At 41.3% G+C, this 20,074-nt stretch overlaps 1 protein-coding gene across 3 annotated transcripts in view; it reads right to left on the bottom strand.

Annotated features, from left to right (window-relative positions):
• Ccdc39 (Coiled-coil domain containing protein 39) overlaps nucleotides 1–20,074 on the bottom strand; it is a 622,904-nt gene that overhangs the window by 457,036 nt on the left and 145,794 nt on the right. Inside the window, exons 1-2 of one of the 3 annotated variants that reach the window (XM_067759761.1) lie at nucleotides 13,342–13,495; nucleotides 13,018–13,248 (exon numbers count right to left, since the gene is read on the bottom strand). The exons of the other annotated variants lie outside the window; for them this stretch is intronic. Of the exons in view, the coding sequence (XP_067615862.1) occupies nucleotides 13,018–13,068 (51 nt within the window). The 5' untranslated portion in view covers nucleotides 13,069–13,248; nucleotides 13,342–13,495. Of the gene's footprint in view, nucleotides 1–13,017; nucleotides 13,249–13,341; nucleotides 13,496–20,074 lie in introns of those variants that run through there. 3 annotated transcript variants of the gene reach the window in all.

Genomic DNA, 20,074 nt, shown 5'->3' with positions numbered 1-20,074 from the left:
CACAGAAGCGACGCTGTCTCCTGAATCAGAGCATGTGATACCGTTTTGCGAATGTTTGCTTTGGGTTTGCGTATGTAGCTTGCTTTATTTCGACGTCCCGTATGCCATTTATAAAGTTCTGAATCTTTACCCTTTCAGTGTATTCCACGGGTGCATCCGCATTCGCTAAATGTGCCAGCCTTTCAACATCCGACGCAAACTCTTGCAATGTTTCACCAGGCCGGTTGCAATGCGGTTCAGTAACTCCATTTGATATATCTATCTCCTATGCTCAGTTCTGTATCGTCTCTCTAGAGCGCCCATCAATGCTTCATAACAGTTCCGTTCGCCCTCTGGATTGGTTTGTAAAATCTCAGCTGCAGGCCCTTTCAATGCCATGAACAGTGCATCAACTTTATCATCCGGATTCCAGTTGTTCACTGCGGTCTTCTGAAACTGAAGCTTAAAGACCTGGAAAGGAACAGAACCATCAAATGATGGTGTTTTTACCTTTGGATTTCTCGCTGGCACAGCTAGGCGGTTTAGTTGTAACTGCTCCATACGACCTTTTAACGCTTCTATCTCGGCATGAATTTTGTCCTCGAGTTGTAAAGTTTTTGCAGCCCGCTCTTCCAGTTTCACAAAGAGCTCCGATGATACCTGTTCCGAGATTTGTGCCGACATTTCAGATATACGTGCCTCGTGCGCTTCCACTTGAGATGCCAAATATGTTTTCTGTTCTTCCAATTGTGATGTTATACGGGTTTCCTGCGATTCCAGTTGGGATGCCATATCGGTTGATATTTGTGACGACATTTCTGAAATGCGCGTTTCTTGTTCTTCAATCTTCGATCTTATTTCTGACGATAATTCTGCAATATGTGCCTCCTGTGTTTCCCATTGTGATGCCATATATGTCTTCTGTTTTGGCAGTTGAGATGACACTGTCGATGTTTGAGCAGATATTGCAGCCAAAATCGTGTTCAAGTCTGTGCTCGTAACTGTCTGTGATGTTTCGTTTTTCTCTTCAATTTTTGTTGTTGATTCTTTCACATCAGGATAACAGACATACTCGTCCACATCTATTCCTTGCGACTCCATTACCTCTCGCAGCCGTGCTTGAATTTCGATTTTATTGCCGGTTGTATTCAATCCACTCAACTTTGCCATGTTCAAGTTGTATTCAAAATCTTCGGAATTTATTCAACAATTCCTCTTCTCACACCAATTGTAACGAATTTACGCAAATTCCTCTTATTTGCAACCTTCTACTAACGTTCGAATCACTAAACTGTTGAATAAATAACTCCACTATTAAATAATGCAAAATAGCCTTTATTAAAGTACTTCACAAAAACACTTATACTTCGCAACTGATAGCTTGCTTAAATCAAACTGATTGCTGATTGCCCAGATTACACTCTTTTATACTCTTCGATTTCCTCGTTCCATATTTCTAGGCGATTCCAGAATTTACTTAGTTACCAGCTATAAAATTATCACCACGGATGCACGTGTATAGCTTCTCATATGCGCGTGTATATGTGAGTGACACTTCCACAGATCATTGCCTACTTTTGGGAGCATTTCAGATAAGATATATGCATGTGTTTGTGCGTCACTTCTCCGGTGCGTGTACGTACATATGTGTAGACACAATGATTGATTCGCTTATGTAGATACAAGTGACTGCCTACTTTATTGTTTTTGTGGCTGTGTGAGTATCACTTAGTGTCACTAATATTCGCTACAATATAAAAGAAATCGAGAGTAGTTTGATATGTCATTTTTAAAAATAATAAAGAGCAAGGGATCCAAACTTTACTACTTTATTGTTGTTGTGCCTGTGTGAGTATCACTTAGTGTCACTAATATTCGTCACAATATAAAAGAAATCGAGAGTAGTTTGATATGTCATTTTTAAAAATAATAAAGAGCAAGGGATCCAAAATACTTCCCTGAGAAACACCAGAGGAAGCAATAAAAGAATGTGATGAAGTATTGTCAACTTTTACTACACAGCTTCTAAATGAGAGATATTCTCTTATTCACGATAAAAGATGTTGTGAAATCCCAATTGCCTAGTTTGGATAATAAAAGCGAGTGACTTACTTTATCCAAATTTTGAAAAGTGCGTGTACGTACATATGTGTAGACACAATGATTGATTCGCTTATGTAGATACAAGTGACTGCCTACTTTATTGTTGTTGTGGCTGTGTGAGTATCACTTAGTGTCACTGATATTCGCTACAATATAAAAGAAATCGAGAGTAGTTTGATATGTCATTTTTAAAAATAATAAAGAGCAAGGGATCCAAACTTTACTACTTTATTGTTGTTGTGCCTGTGTGAGTATCACTTAGTGTCACTAATATTCGTCACAATATAAAAGAAATCGAGAGTAGTTTGATATGTCATTTTTAAAAATAATAAAGAGCAAGGGATCCAAAATACTTCCCTGAGAAACACCAGAGGAAGCAATAAAAGAATGTGATGAAGTATTGTCAACTTTTACTACACAGCTTCTAAATGAGAGATATTCTCTTATTCACGATAAAAGATGTTGTGAAATCCCAATTGCCTAGTTTGGATAATAAAAGCGAGTGACTTACGTTATCCAAATTTTGAAAAGTCCGTATATACGGTGTCAACTTGAATTCGGTTACCAAAAGCTGTCAAACAGACTTCTGAGAATATAGCTAAATTTCTCGTGGTTGATCTTGCTGTTGTTGTTGTAGCAGTGCTTCGCCCCATCCAATAGGTGCGACCAATCACAATTTGTCATCAATGTCCTCTTAGAGGAGTCCAACGTAACTTGCTGTTTCAATAGGGGTAGACCATAATCAGAGGGGTGTTCGAGCATTCGTTCCATATTACAATTAAAGAGATGGTTGGTGTCATGTGGGGACACATTGCGAGCGGGGCATATATTTTATGTGTCGGTTTGATTCTGGATAGGTAAGAGTTTAACCTGTTACAGTACCCAGATCGAAGTTGAGCTAGAGTGACGCACGTTTCCTTTGGGAGAGTGCGCTCCTCCTCTGCTAATTCTATGTATTTAGATTCGCCGGGCAAAAGCCTTTGACAGGTCTAACGCAACGAGTACTCTCCTATGGTGGGGGTTTTGATTTTATCCGCAATTTATCTGAGTGCTAATGTCGTTTAGCGCGGTGGAAGTGCTATGTAATTTTCATAAGCCATGTTGATGATTGGCAAGTTGCAAATTTACATTAAAATAGGGAAGCTTTATGGCTTCAAGTGTCTTGGCTACTGGCGATAGGAGAGATATCGGACGATTAGAATCTCCTACGTTAGCTGGTTTGATATCAGAGCAACCCTGGCCATTTTTAATTTTTAGGGGATGACGAAGGTGGATAGGGACAAGTTGAAGACACGCGCTAGATAATTAAATCCCTCTTTGCCTAGGTTTTTAAGCATCGGAATGGCTATGCCGTCTGAGCTCACTGCTTTAGATGGTTTAGTCATTGTGCTTAGTCGGATTCGATAGGGACTTTACGGTGGACCAAAGCTTACCCACACCGGCAGAGAGGTTATTTCTTTAAATGCTCCTCCCATTTTGCCCGCTTGTGTTCATCCACAAGCAATCTGATACGTTGGTTTATATCCCTTATTTCGGGGTGCCGTCTTATAAGGTCACGTTCTATCGCTAAATTCGCGGTCTCCGCCGGAAAATGTCGACGGTCCGGAATACTTTCGGCGGGAACAAAACGAGCCGAGGCGCATTCGATGACCTTGTGAAAAGCTCGCTCCCCTTGGCGGGCATCAGTCGGGATAGGGAGGGTAGCAAAGCGATTGTCAGTATAAGATTTGTAATCATACCACTTTCCTTTCTTAAAGTTTATGAAAGTGCGGTTCTCAGTGGTGATGAAGTCGGCAGATCGCTCTAGCGAAAAGGAGTATGGGCAGATGGTCAGATGCCAATCATCGGCTGCCAGTTGACGCAGCTTACTAGTCTTGCACTCAGAATGGGTAAATCTGGCGAACTGTGTCAGCTTCCTACCATACGTCGGGACGTCTCCGTTTATTGTGCAGAACGTCGCTTCCTCTATTTGGTCCGCTAACTTCTCACCCCTGCTGTCCGCCTGTAGGTCAGAATAGATCGTGGTGGGCATTGAAATCGCCTAAGATAACATGTGACAGGAGGGATGTGGATGTTGATGATTTCTAAGTTTACATCGCCTGACTGGATAGATATGCCTTGACCTTCCATGACAATGTCCTTGCGGAAGATGTCGGTGTCAAGTAGCATATTGCACTGAGTGGTGGATGATAAACGCGAGACAGCCTCCATTTCCGCTCTCGTGATCTTTTCTGTGGACGTTATACCCAGAGCCCTCACTAGGGTAGGCACCTTGTCGTTGGTGTGCGGGCTTAGCCGAACTATGAGCCTGAGCTGTTTAGGACTGACATCTACGCCGTTTCGCCTCATAGGAGGGCGGCGGGATGTCGGTGACCAAGAACTGCCAACCCGTCAATCCAGGGTGTTATGCGGACCGTGCCTATTGGACGATTTGCAGCCATTCGAACGGAGCCTTCCCGATACCGGGCCAACTCGGGAAGTATTGATGGCCTTACCACATTAACGGGCGCTGCTGTGGCGGACGGTTATTTCCCCGTATATAATACTGAACCGCTGAGCCCGCCTTGTCGGGCAGGTGGTCGTACGACCAAGATGAACGACTCATTACCTGATTGTAATAAGGACGATGATAAGAGGAGGACTGAGTCGCTAGCCAAGGACGACAAATACGCATTAAGAAATGCGTCGGACTCGGGGAGCGAAAGTAGTGCTGATTCAATGAACTCCGTTTTGGAGAAGCACACAAATGAAAACGGAGTAGAAGAGTGGAGGAGGGTACTGAGCAGAGGAAGGCGACAAGCCTGCTTTCAAGAGGCAGAAAGGACCCTGTTCTAGAGCCGCGAGGCAGGGCAGTCGCATAGACAAGACAAGTAGGCCCAAAGGTGTTAGACAGATGGGCCCCAATAGCGAGGTAGGAACTAGCTCGAAAGCTGCGAGTCAGAGGGAGGTTCCAACTGCGAAAGTAGGAGATAAGCCAAAGGGAGATAACGCTAAGACTCCGGCTTTCTCTGAGGTGCTAAAGGGAGTTAACGCTAAGACTCCGGCTTTCTCGGAGGTGCCAAAGGGAGATAACACTAAGATTCCGGCTTTTCCCGAGAAGATGAGTGATGTGGCAAAGCAGTCAGTGACTGTGGCACTGGTTCATCGTAGCAGTCCTTCCGAACAAATGACTACTTAAAGGTGGAGATCTGTGGAAATGGAGCTTATTCGCTTAATGCTTAGGATGATGCGGGAACAACCAAGTAAGCCCCTTCCAACCCTTGATTCAGGGGGATGGTATAATGGTGTGAAGACGATAGCGTGCGACAACGACGCGAGCTTGCGGTGGCTGGAGGAGTGGTTCCAAACCTCCAAAGGCAAGACACGAACGCGTGGCTTGAGGTGGTGGATAAGGCTCAAATCCCCACGGTACCAAAAGTTAAGGTATGGATACCATGCGTGATGAAGTCGTAAGATACACTGCGACTTCTGCATAATCAGAATCCGAACATACCGACACAGGATTGGAAGGTACTTACTGTATCTCGGTCTGCCGAGGAAGGCCAGTTCTACATCTTCCAAATAAACAAGTAGGCGGAGGATATTTTGTACACGCAGAAAAATGTCCTTTGGCACTGGCAAAATTTACATGCGACTCAGGAAAAGAAGTCCCGAGGATAAAAATCCTAACACGCTAGAGGTGGGCGAAGTCGAAAAGGACTTCAAAAGCCTAAGGGAAAAAAGACAGGTGGAGATCCCCGACGTCACCACGAAGGTGTTAGAAGAGCAACAACCGCCAAATGGTGCTGTGACTCGCACAGAGGAACACCCGGCCCAATAGTTACTAGGGGCTGAAGGGGGTCTCGAATACTCTAAACCAAAAGGGCAAGGGTAGGACGACGGCGTCACCACTAAGGTGCTGGAGGGGGACAAACAGCCCAATGGTGCCGCGAGTCCTACAGATAAACCTCCAACACAGTAAAGTGGCGTCGAGCGGACCCCTCCTAACCCTTGTGGAGGGTTCGTTTGTCGTGGCGCTGATCCAGGAGCCGTGGCTCTCATCGGGAGGAAAGGTTTCTGGACTTAGCGCGCGCGAGTGTGGTGTTTACTACGAGCAAACGGAAGGACGGGTGCGAACTGTAGTAATGGTAAGGAAACAGCTGCATTCATATATGCTGCCTAATTACTCTACTGAGGACCTCGTAGTGGTGGCCGTTGAGCAAAAGAATAGACTTTTATCCTGGCTCCTGCTACATGGCCCATGCTGCGGAGGTTCCACCGATGGAGTGTAAAAGGCTAGTACAGGAGGAAGGGCGCAAAGGGCGGTTGGTCATAGGCGTAGATGCAAATGCGCTCCACAATGCGTGAGGAGGAGCAGATACGAACGAGATGCGAATCTCTATTTTGTTAGATCCTGCAAACCAATTTGCAGATAGCCAATAGGGGAAATGTCCCTACATACATTGTTCCCACATTCAGCAATGTTCTGGATGTTACATTCAGCTCCAAGCGTGATATATCAAGGTATGATTGGATGGTTCTTGATAGACCATCCTTCTCAGACCATGCGTATATCAGCTTCAGTATCTCCCTAAACAGGGCAGAGAAGGGAGGAACCTTTAGAAACGCTAGATCAACGAACTGGACTAAACTCCAGAAACAGGTAGAAACCAAACTGGGACAACCCAAAGAGGTTGCCAATGTGGAGGAACTGGATGAGTCGAATGAATTCCTAACAAGGACGCTTATGTCTACGTATAACAAAGCTTGTCCTCTAAGAAGATTCAGAGGAAAGCAAAGCCGCCATGGTGGAGCAATGAGCTGAGTCTTCTAAGAAGACAGGTAAAAGAAAGGTTTAAGCTCGCAAAGACCGCAGAAAGCGAAGCGTGGTGGGACGAGTACAGGGATCTACTGAGGATCTACAAGCGTGAAATTTCGAGGGCTAAGAGAATCTCATGGAAAAGTTTCTGTACGGACATAGAGTGCTCCAGCGAAACAGTACGATTGAAAAAAGTCCTAGCAAGGGGAAACATAGTCTGGGACTAATAAAGAAAGAGAACGGGGAATGGTCACGTAATAGTGAGGAATCCCTTGGGTTGCTTCTCGACACACATTTCCCATCGGGAGACGGTTTAGAAGAGCCAGCAGACATCACTCACACTTCGATCACGGAGCGGGTATTGCCGGGCTTGTTGACCGATACCAAAATCGAATGGGCAGTGAAAACGTTTTCTACACTGAAAGAAAAATACTGGTAAAATCAACCGAAACTTCGGTTAATTTGTATCCATCGCAACAAGATGTTGAATCAACTGCGCACAAATCGTTGATTCGCAATTGACCGTTTTAGTAGTCAAATGAACAAAAAAAGTTGTTGCGACAGCTTTGTACGAAAGTACGTATGTTTCCATATAAATAAATAAATGTAAAGCGCGATAACCTCCGAAGAGATCTTAGGCCGAGCTTCTCTTCCAATTTGCGTCGTTCTCCTCTAGATTTTCCCTACAAATTGGCCGGACAGGACCTACATGTTTTATGCCGACTCCGAACGGTATCTGCGAGCCAGATGAGTTTTCACTGAGAGCTCTTCATGGCAGAAATACACTCGAAGCGCTTGCCAAACACTGCCGAGGGGCGACCCCGCTTAGAAAAATTTTCTTCTAATTGAAAACCCTTATTTCTAATATTTTGATGTTGCTTTGACCGGGGTGCAAACCCAGGGCGGAGCACGGTCCATCACACCATGGTGGCACTTACTAACCGAACGTTCATTGGGCTTACATCAAATATGCTGGCACACATTAAACATTATACACTTTATTATTTTGTTTTATTAAACGCACTTTCACCAAATTTTATATTTTATAATTTATTTAATTTATAGTTTTGATCTTCGCTTTGCAAATAGAAATGAAAATAGTAGTCATAAAACTGATTCTCAATTCTTTCGGTTGCAGCTCAGCTCATTCTCAATTTTTTCTCTCGCATGTAGTTGCCACACTTGATTGTTTCGAACAAAACTTGTATAAATATTTGACATAACATTTTAAATAGAGAACTTGTAAGTTATTGAAAAGTAAAGGATCAAATTGGTAGAAGGTTTAATTTTCGTAACACTTTAAGTTGAAACGATTCCAAAACAACCAAAAATTTTATGTTGTCGGAAACATCAACATTAAAAAAGGATGTTTTTTATTATCTTATTAAATTCGTTCGCGTGGGTGAAAATTCATAAAAACTTGAACAAAATGTTACTAACTTTGGAAAAATCCTGTTCGTTCAAACAAAACTTTTGTAACAAGAGGGCGCAATTTTTCATTTCGCTTGGCGGAAAATTTGTAAAATTGTACACGATAAATAGGTGTCCCGGTATCTCATAATTTTTTGCACAGTAAATTCAAAAAAGGGTTTTTCGTTTTGTATCGTAACTGAAAAACTAGTTTCTTGTTGTTTTCCCAATTTGTGTGTTTTTTCGATTTGGTGGTTTTCTTATATTGGTATTTTTTTTTAAACAAGTTACACCATCGTCATTAGTACAAAGTAGAGAGCGCAGTGAGCGTAAAATTCTCTTTGAAATTTGCTCATGTATTGGCTGTTGATCGCTGTTGAAATGACCAGTGAGATCAGTTGTGTTAACAGACAAATCAGTTAGATTGATCAGGAATCTGTCAATTTTACAGAATTTTGTTAACTTAAGAGCGAAAATTTCTCTTCTGTTAAAATGACTAAACTAATTTGTTCGTTTGACAAAGAAGTCGGTCGAATTAACCATAATTCGATTAAAATCACCGAATCTCCGTTAAGTCAAGAACAACAGAACCGTTTTGTTGATTTTACTAGCACCATTTCTATCAGTGCAAGTTTAGATCGCCGGGCCCAGACGGTATATTCCCGGTCATGCTACAAGTTTCAAGTATGGCGGTCGTGGAATGGCTTAAAATAATATTCGATGGGTGCATAAGGCTGACTCCTGTAGCACTCTCTTGGAGAACTGCTCGTATAGCTTTCCCACCAAAGGCGGGGAAGATCGGTCACTTTTATCCCAAAGACTATAGACCCATTTGCTTAACATCATTTCTGTCAATGCGGAGAAGACGTATATGGTCTTGTTTACAAAGAGGTACAAGGTCCCAAATTGGACCAGGCCTAAGTTAGGAGGGGTGACCTTACAGGAGAAACCTTGCACAAAATATCTAGGAATCATCCTAGACAGTAAGTTGTCATGGAAGCTCAACGTGGAGGATAGGGTGAAGAAGGCCTTAACGGCACTCTATGCATGTAAAAGATTGCTGCGGTGTACATGGGGCTTATCGGCCTCTCTTTCTCATTGGGATTTTAGAGCGATTGTAAGCCCTATTCTATACTATGGAGTTCTTGTTTGGTGGAAAACCACACAAAAAACAACTTACCTCAAAAAATTAGAGGGGGTATGCAGACTATCAATGCTTAGCATTACCGGAGCCCTGAAAAGAACCCCGACGGCTGCACTGTATGCCATTCTGCATATTCCACCTGTAGATCTGGTAGCAAAGAACATAGCATTAACAACTGCAACCAGGCTCGGTGGCTTGGGGCAGCTTGAGCGCCGACCATATGGCCGTAGTAGTAAAGCGTCATCAATCACAAGACGAGCAGACTACCTGATTCCCTATCTGCGCTTCGAGGGAGTTCTTAAGGCCACAATAGAGATGGACGGTTGGCGCAAAGGTTCGCAAATGGCGGACGAGGCGATACATGTGTACACAGATGGTTCCAAAATAGTGGAAGGAGTAGGATCTGCGGTATACTGTGCTGATCCGGAAATAAGCAGATCCTACAGGCTGCCGGATTACTGTACCGTGTTCAAAGCGGAAATAGTAACCGTAACCAAAGCAGTAGAAACCCTGGAAGAAAATAGCCCAAGCTGCAATCGTGACAGTCAAGCAGCAATTAAGGCAATAATCTCGCATAGAACAGCATCTAAATACGTGTTAGAGTGTAAGCAGTCTCCGGAGAGATTCGGGACAAGGAGAAGCATACATCTATATTGGGTCTTAGGGCATATGGGAATAGCGGACAAACTAGCTAAAAAGGGTGCATCCCTTGAAGCTTGCTCCGTAGACGTCCCAACTAGACTGGGCGAGATTAAGCGAAGGCGAGAGGTGCACATGATCGACCAAGCGGGAAAGGCGCGGGCTGTAAAGTGTCAAGATTATGTGTAGGTCTTACAACCTTAGATAAATAGATAGATAGATAATTAATTGAGGATCGCACTGCGACCATTGGTCTATTGTGCCCTCATCTGCTTCACAACACCTCATCCAAGCCGACATCACTGATGAACCCTAGCAGTTCACCTGGCTTGAGGGATTTGATGTGAGAATGCTCTGGCCATGGTGAGCCCATAAACTTAGCTCTACGTCTTGAGATTGCATCACACTCCAGGAGGATATGGTCCGCCGTCTCCGCTGATCGATCACAAAATCGGCATGTGTTGTTCGATATTATACCCAGCTTTTGCATGTGGCTGTTCAGTCTACAGTGTCCTGTAACAATAGCTGTTAGAATTCTTAGGTTATTTTTCGAGAGGCCTATAAATGCCCTGTATCGAGTTGTGCAGTAACCCCCTAACAATAGCTTAGATTGTCTCAGGCCTGGCATATTACGCCAGTGTTCTTCCCTCTTTTCCTTTTCTTCTGCTAATAGATGCCCCCTAATTTCCTGTGGGCCTACTGGCAGGAATGGCTCAGGACCAATAGGTCGTATCTTTGCTGCTACTCTGGCCAGGCTGTCCGCCTGCTCGTTTCCCTCGACTCCCCTGTGGCCAGGAACCCAGGCCAGCAGTAGTTCATTGTGTGCTCCTAGTTGATTCAGCTTTTCCACGCACTCAAGGACTAGTGCTGATTTTATTTCAAATGCCGAGATGGCCTTAAGGGCGGCCTGGCTGTCACTGAGTATGGCAATTTTCTCATTGGAGTATTTCCGCTGAAGGTTCAGGTCCGCGCACTGGCTTATGGCGAATACCTCCGCTTGAAAAATGCTCTGGTATGCTCCCAGGGGTATTGATATCCTGGCTCTGGGTCCAACGACTCCACATCCAATCCCCTCTGGGGTCTTCGAGTCATCGGTATACCATACTATACTGTTTAGCTGCCGAATGCTCTCAATTCTGTTTTCTTCCCACGTACCCTTGTCTCCCAGTTCTACTTTATATATTTTCTCATATACTATCTGCCTGAGGATGTCATCCCTCGGGAGTTGAGAGATTGGGATCTTCTCTCTCAATTCCTCCATGTTCCGGGACGATATGACTTTACCTTTGCCCGAGCCCTCCTTGACGATATTAAGGAGGGCTCACTTGGCTGACTGCTCTATCGATATATGCAGCGGGGTTAGATCGAGGATAGCTTCCAGCGCTGTTGTGGGGCATGTGCGCATGGCTCCCGTGATGCACACACATGCCAGTCGCTGAAGTTTTGACAGCACTTGCCTCGTCGTCGCCCGAGTTGTTCTCGATGCCCAGGCTATTGAGCCATATGTTACCATAGGTTTTACTATCATGGTATACATCCATCTTAGCACGTGTGGGCTGCAGCCCCATGATTTGCCTGCTAGACGTTTGCATACCATGATGGACCTCATGGCCCTAGTCTTCATGGAGTCGAAGTGTTCTTTCCACAAGAGCTTGGTGTCAAAAGTGATCCCCAAGTACTTCACTGCGGTTCCATATTCTAGTTCCACGCCATCTATTGTTATTGCTCTCAGGGCTGGTAGGATCCTTTTTCTGGTGAAGGGGATGATGGTTGTCTTAGATGGGTTGATGTTAAGACCCACATTGGCGCACCATTCCCTTGTAATGTTCAATGCTCTTTGTACTATGTCAGAGAGCGTACTCTCGAATTTACCCCTTGCAATTATGACGATGTCGTCAGCATATCCTTGGCATCTTATGCCATTGTCTGATAGCTTTTGCAGGAGTTCATCCACTACTAGGCTCCACAAAAGGGGTGACAAGACACCTCCCTGGGCGCACCCCCTCGTTGTAATAACCTTAACTGCGCTGCTGCCTACTTGAGCTTCAGCGATTCTTGTGCGGAGTAGATTGTCAATCCATTTCTGGATTGGTACCTGAACTCCTCTTCTCTGCAGTGCTATGTTTACGCTTTCGTGAGATGTGTTGTCAAAGGCACCCTCAATATCAAGGAAAGCGCAAAGCACTGTTTCCCCTGTTTCGAACGCCCTCTGTATTTCAGATGTTAACTGGTACAGAGCTGTGTCCGTGGACCTACCCGCTCTGTAGGCATGCTGGCTATAATGTAGGGGCCAGCTCTTGAGGGCGTTCGACCTGATTTCTTGGTCTATTATCTTTTCCATTGCCTTCAAGACAAAGGAGTTTAGACTTATTGGTCTGAAGGACTTTGCTTGTGAATAGTCCTTTTTACCTACTTTTGGTATGAATACTACTCTATTTCTTCCCAGTTGCCGGTTCTCCTTGCCTCGTTAAAGAGTTTCCTGACTTTCCTCCTTAGCAACGTCAGGTCATAAGACCACCAGGGGGTTGCCTTCTTACCCTTAATCAAGGAGACACGGCAACTGGAGTTATAGGCATCTATCATTATTTGATTTGCCCTTTCCACCCTGCTCTCTAACTCGGTACAATTGGTACCTCTGCCTTTACTCTTAAGGCTATCTATGTTAGCTTCTATAATATTTTGTAGCTGTCCCAGTCTGTTTTCCTGGGATTTCTTCTAGGGTTGGTTTGCCCCGATACAGCGCCCAGCTCAAACCTTATGATTCTGTGGTCCGAAAGGGAGGGTTCTTCTGAGACCCTCCATTTCGCGATCATATTCTCAGTTAGGTTGTTGCCGAGCGTTATATCAAGGACTTCTGCCCTAGCTCTCGTAACAAACGTCGGTTTACTCCCGACGTTGTATATACTTAAATCATTGCTGGCTATATATTCTAGCAAACACTCACCCCTTTGGTTGGTATCACTGCTGCCCCATTCCGTATTGTGGGAGTTAGCATCGCTTCCTATGATTAGAGGAAGTTTCGCTCTTCTGCAGTGAGCTACCAGCTTCTGTACGTTATCTGGGGGGACCATGTTGTCGTCCCCCGGGAAATAGGCTGCGGCTAGCACAATGCTGGAGTCGTCCCCATTGATCTTTGCATCGATTTGCACCGCCACCAAATCTCGACTTAAAAACTCTGTAATGCAAAAATAGTTAATATCTGTTTAAGCATTACACATGCTTTAGGTCTCTCCTGGGAGAGATCCCAAATTACTTTACTATTACTCACATTGAGGCCCCTCACCTGTCCCTTGTATACCCAAGGTTCCTGTATGAGGGCAATGCCCAGATCATCCGAGGCAAACTCCCTCGCCAGTACAGCCGAGGCTGCAATGGCGTGATGGAGATTGATATGGGCTACCTGGATACTTATGCCGGTCATTTTGGCCCGGCCGGCCTCATCAGGTCGTCGCAATCCGACAACCCGCTCTCGCTGTCGTCCTGCTTGTTTAATGCCAGCTCCTGGAGGTTCAAGCCCTCGATGAGCTCCTGTGTGGTAGGGATTCCATCGTCCCTTGGCTGTGCGATTGCGTCGCTTACGCCTGCTGCGGTGGAAGGGTTTGTGGACTCACACGCTCGGATGGTGTCGGTGCTTGCGTCCGACATGTTCTCATCCGACGTCTCGTGCTTGTCGACGCCCTCTGCCTCCGCCCTTCCTTCCGGCCGCTCACTGTTGCCTGGTTGCCTCCAAGGTCTCACATGGATCAAGCCTGTTATATATGAATCAGAAAAGATTATAGATTCTTTTTGTTTATCACTTAGTTAATCATTCACTATGGTATAAGTCCCATCTTTTGTACACATTATTAAAATACTATTGAATATCTAACATACTTTAATATTTGTTACTTGATAAAAATGTTGTGTTATCTGAGAATGTATTTTGAAGAAAAATATTGAAGTATTACAAATGTTATAAATATGCGCAACGCCAAGAAAAATTTGTTCATTTCAAATTTCAAACTGAAAATATCAAGAATAAAAAAATTGTTCTTAAAATAACAAAATTATTTTCAAATCCTTTTTTGAACAATAATTTTGAAATTGGCGCAGTCGGTAGGATACTCTTTGTAAAATAAACAAAGAATCCTTACAACAAAAACCGATTTTTAGTACAAAAATTTAAATTTTTTAAAATCGGAGAAAGTATAAATTGAGCTGTCATATATCGTGTATGCAATACTAATAACTGAATGTAACAATCAAAGGACCATACCAACGAATTGAATGCAATATTAGTAACTGAAAGCAACAATCGAAGGCAGTATCAACAATTGAATGCAACAATCAAACGGCAGTATCAATAATTGAATGCAGCAATAAAGCGGCAGTATCACAATCAATACTTATTACATGCAAATATCATTCACTCATTAAGGTTTGAAGCACGCAGCAATCAGAAAGCCTGAATATCTTTCCATATTGTGAACATCCATAGAGGAGCACTTCCAACAAAATGAGTTTTCAACCAGCAGATAATATTCCAGGAGCAGCAGTAAATGAAGGAGCTAATACACATGATGGTAACAGTAGTTTGAGAAATTTAGATTTAAATCCGTTTAAATATATAGAAAGGTTACAAAATTTTGATGGAAAGAAAGAGGATTTACCAATTTTCTTATCAAATATCGATGATATTATTCCGACGCTTAGTCTATATAATGAGCAGTCACAACGAATGTGCATTAATGTGATTAAGAGCAAACTAGTAGGTCGTGCTAGGCAAGTAATTGAAATACATAGCCATTTGTGTACGTGGTCAAGCATAAGAGAAATGCTTATACAAAATTTTAGTAGTTTCAAAACAAGTTCACAACTGTATGAAGATTTGCGATCTGTACAGTATAGAGGCGACGTCTTTAATTTTTTTTCAAATATTCAGAAGGCATTAACGATTTTAAATCAAAAATGTTTACAAGAAAATAATAATGCCGATATTCCTAGAAACATTGAGGCAGCTTTAAAAATATTCAAGGAAAAATTACCTGTTCATATGAGAACAATATTATATGCATTAAAACCTTCGACCATAGAAGAAGCTTTACATGAATTAACAGCAGCTGGATTTATGAATGAATCGCAGATACCTGATAAGCCGCACTACCAAGGTGGTAAAAACGATAGAAGTTTTAGAAATGATATCAGACAAAATAGTACACAGATCACATAACAAACACAACATTTTAGGAATACTCCTCAACATACGACATGGCAACCTAGAACATATAGTCATAATCATCAATACAGTAGTTTTAGAAACAACAATTTTAGGCATAACACATCACATAATCAAATGTGCAATCAACCTAGAAATACTAATGAACCCATGGATGTGAATATTTCTGGCCAGACAAGAAAACCACAAACTAACTTTAGCGAAACTAGTAAGAATTTTCAATTAACAGCCTCGGAAATGAATCAAGTTTACCCTATATTCGACTAATTAAAAATAATTTCAAAACAAAACTTTTAATTGATACAGGTAGTACAGACAGTTTACTAAATAGGCGAAATTGTCCACCTTGTACAATAAAGGATCGTATGGTACCATTAAATATAAAAACTGCTTCAGGAAATATTAGAATTTTTCAAGATGCAATAATACCACAAGGGCGTATAACTTTGCCCATAAAAAATGATTGCATCTTTCATATTTATGATTTTCATTCCAAATTTGACGGACTGATAGGAAATGATATATTAAAAGAAAATAATGGTATAGTAAATTACAAGCATAAAACTTTGATTTTGAACGACCAAATCTTACCAATATTTTTTGATATCGAAGATGAAAGGGATTATGATTCTAATATAAATCATATGGAACAAATTGATCCATATCCAGAAATAATGGATATAAAAAAGGATATTAGAATCGAACATTTGAATAAAGAGGAGAAAGAAAAATTAATTGATCTTTTAAATAATCATAAGAAAACATTTTATAAGAAAGGAGATGACTTGACTTTCACTCATGAATTAAAACATGCAATACCAACTAAAGATAGTTCCCCGATTTATTCACGAATCTATCGATATCCCGAAATACATAAAAAAGAAGTTAATAAACAAATTAGGGAAATGTTAGAACAGGGCATAATTAGTCATAGTACTTCCCCATATAATGCACCTATTTGGGTGGTGCCTAAGAAGGAGGATAACGCTGGAAATAAAGAATGGCGTATAGTAATTGATTATAGGAAGCTTAACGAAGCAACAAAAGAAGACAAATATCCGATACCTAATATTGAAGGAATTTTGGATAAACTAGGAAGAGCGAACTATTTCACAACACTAGACTTAACGAAAGGATTTTACCAAATAGAGGTAAAGCCAGAAGATCGTGAAAAACAGCATTTAGTACTCTAGACGGACACTATGAATTCAATCGTATGCCGTTTGGACTTAAAAATGCACCAGCTACATTTCAAAGGTTGATGAATAATGTTTTACAAGAATTTATCGGAAAAATTTGCTATGTGTATTTGGATGATATAATTATATTTTCTACAACCTTGGAAGAACATATAAAAAGTCTAGCAGAAATACTAAAGACCCTTCAAAACGCAAATTTGAAGGTATCCTTAAATAAAAGCGAGTTTTTAAAACACGAGACAAAATTCTTAGGTCATGTAATAACTCAGGATGGTATAAAACCAAATAGCGATAAAATTGAATGTATAAAAAGGTTTCCTATTCCCAAAAACGTTAAGGAAATACAATCCTTTCTTGGGCTCACAGGCTATTATAGAAAATTTATACAAGATTATGCTAAAATAGCAAAGCCACTTACTTTGCGATTAAAAAAAGGAACAAAAATTAATATTAACGATAAAGATTTTAAGGAAGCATTTGAAAAATTAAAATGTCTCTTATCCAGCGATTTAGTGATACAATATCCCAATTTTCAAAAGGAGTTTACACTTACTACAGATGCAAGTGAATTTGCGATAGGAGCTGTGTTATCTCAAACACATGGACCAATAGCTTTTATATCTAGGACTTTGAATCAACATGAAATTAATTACTCTACTATTGAAAAAGAATTATTGGCAATTCTTTGGGCGACTAAGCAGTTTAGACATTATCTTTGGGGAAGAAAGTTTCAGTTAAAAACTGATCATAGGCCATTGATTTGGTTAACTAATTTGAAAGAGCCAAATTCTAAAATTCAGAGATGGAAAATCTTACTTAGTGAATATGATTTTGATATTACATACTTAGAAGGTAAAGAGAATAAGGTAGCAGATGCATTGTCTAGAGTAAAAATTAGTTTAAATGAAGTAAATGTATTCGAATGTGAACAATGTAGTAAATCTTTTATAGATAGGCATAGTTTAAATAACCACATAATCTTGCACAAAAAAAAAGTATACCAATGCCAGTATTGCAGAGCAAAGCTTAACAAGTAAGGAAGGTTAAGTTCGGGTGTAACCGAACATTACATACTCAGTTGAGAGCTATGGTGACAACATAAGGGAAAATAACCATGTAGGAAAATGAACCGAGGGAAACCCTGGAATGTGTTTGTATGACATGTGTATCAAATGAAAGGCATTAAAGAGTATTTTATGAGGGAGTGCGCCATAGTTCTATAGGTGGATGCCATTTAGGGATATAGCCATAAAGGTGGATCAGGGTTGACTCTAGAATGCGTTTGTACGATATGGGTATCAAATGAAAGGTATTAATGAGTATTTTAAAAGGGCGTGGACCTAAGTTCTATAGATGGACGCCTTATCGAGATATCGCCGTAAAGATGGACCAGGGGTGACTCTAGAATGCGTTTGCACAATATGGGCATCAAACGAAAGGTGTTAATGAGTATTTTAAAAGGGAGTAATCCTTAGTTCCATAGGTGGACGCCGTTTCGAGATATCGCCATAAAGGTGGACCAGGGGTGACCCTAGAATTTGTTTGTACAATATGGGCATCAAACGAATGGTGTTAATGAGTATTTTAAAAGGGAGTGGGCCTTAGTTCTATAGGTGGTCGCCTTTTCGAAATATCGCCATAAAGGTGGATCAGGGTTGACTCTAGAATGCGTTTGTACGATATGGGTATCAAATGAAAGGTATTAATGAGTATTTTAAAAGGGCGTGGACCTAAGTTCCATAGGTGGACGCCGTTTCGAGATATGGCCATAAAGGTGGACCAGGGGTGACCCTAGAATTTGTTTGTACAATATGGGTATCAAAAGAAAGGTGTTAATGAGTATTTTAAAAGGGTGTGGGGCTTAGTTCTATAGGTGGACACCTTTTCGGAATATCGCCACAAAGGTGGACCAGGGGTGGCTCTAGAATGCGTTTGTACGATATGGGTATCAAATTAAAGGTATTAATGAGGGTTTTAAAAGGGAGTGGTGGTTGTTGTATAGGTGGTCGCATTTTCGAAATATCGCCATAAATGTGGACCAGGGGTGACCCTAGAATTTGTTTGTACAATATGGGCATCAAAAGAAAGGTGATAATGAGTATTTTAAAAGGGAGTATTCCTTAGTTCCATAGGTGGACGCCGTTTCGAGATATCGCCATAAAGGTGGAGCAGGGGTGACCCTAGAATTTGTTTGTACAATATGGGTATCAAAAGAAAGGTGTTAATGAGTATTTTAAAAGGGTGTGGGGCTTAGTTCTATAGGTGGACGCCTTTTCGAGATATCGCCATAAAGGTGGACCAGGGGTGACTCTAGAATGAGTTTGTACGATATGGGTATCAAATTAAAGGTATTAATGAGAGTTTTAAAAGGGAGTGGTGGTAGTTGTATATGTGAAGGCGTTTTCCAGATATCGACCAAAATGTGGACTAGGGTGACCCAGAACATTATCGGTTGGATACCGCTAATTTATTTATATATGTAATACCTGGCAAGATTTTAAGGGTGTTTTATTTCGCCCTGCAGAACTTTTTCATTTTCTTCTACTTAATATGGTAGGTGTCACAACCATTTTATAAGGTTTTTTCTAAAGTTATATTTCGCGTCAATAAAACAATCCAATTACCTTACCATGTTTTATCCCTTTTTTCGTATTTGGTATAGAATTATGGCATTTTTTTCATTTTTCGCAATTTTCGATATCGAAAAAGGGGGCGTGGTCATAGTCGGATTTCGTTCATTTTTCATACCAAGGTAAAGTGGGTTCAGATAAGTACGTGAACTGAGTTTAGTAAAGATATATCGATTTTTGCTCAAGTTATCGTGTTAACGGCCATGCGGAAGGACAGACGGACGACTGTGTATAAAAACTGGGCGTGGCATCAACCGATTTCGCCCATTTTCACAGAAAAATTTCAAAAGGATTGGTTAATTTTTGTTCGATTTATGGCATTAAAAGTATCCTAGACAAATTAAATGAAAAAGGGCGGAGCCACGCCCATTTTTAAATTTTCTTTTATTTTTGTATTTTGTTGCACCATATCATTACTGGAGTTGAATCTTGACATAATTTACTTATATACTGGAAAGATATTAAATTTTTTGTTAAAATTTTACTTTAAAAAAATTTTTTTTTTTAAAGTGGGCGTGGTCCTTCTCCGATTTTGCTAATTTTTATTAAGCGTACATACAGTAATAAGAGTAACGTTCCTGCCAAATTTCATCATGATATCTTCAACGACTGCCAAATTACAGCTTGCAAAAGTTTTAAATTACCTTCTTTAAAAAGTGGGCGGTGCCACGCCCATTGTCCAAAATTTTACTAATTTTATATTTTGCGTCATAAGTTCAACTCATCTACCAAGTTTCGTCGCTTTATCGGTCTTTTGTAATGAATTATCGCACTTTTTCGGTTTTTCGAAATTTTCGATATCGAAAAAGTGGGCGTGGTTATAGTCCGATATCGTTCATTTTAAATAGCGATCTGAGATGAGTGCTCAGGAACCCACATACCAAATTTCATCAAGATACCTCAAAATTTACTCAAGTTATCGTGTTAACGGACGGACGGACGGACGGACGGACGGAC

The sequence above is a fragment of the Eurosta solidaginis genome, chromosome 1, assembly GCF_040869045.1.
Source record: "Eurosta solidaginis isolate ZX-2024a chromosome 1, ASM4086904v1, whole genome shotgun sequence".
Classification (NCBI taxonomy): domain Eukaryota; kingdom Metazoa; phylum Arthropoda; class Insecta; order Diptera; family Tephritidae; genus Eurosta; species Eurosta solidaginis.
Note: the sequence above shows the minus strand (reverse complement) of the source record. Positions and strands in the feature narration are given on the sequence as shown.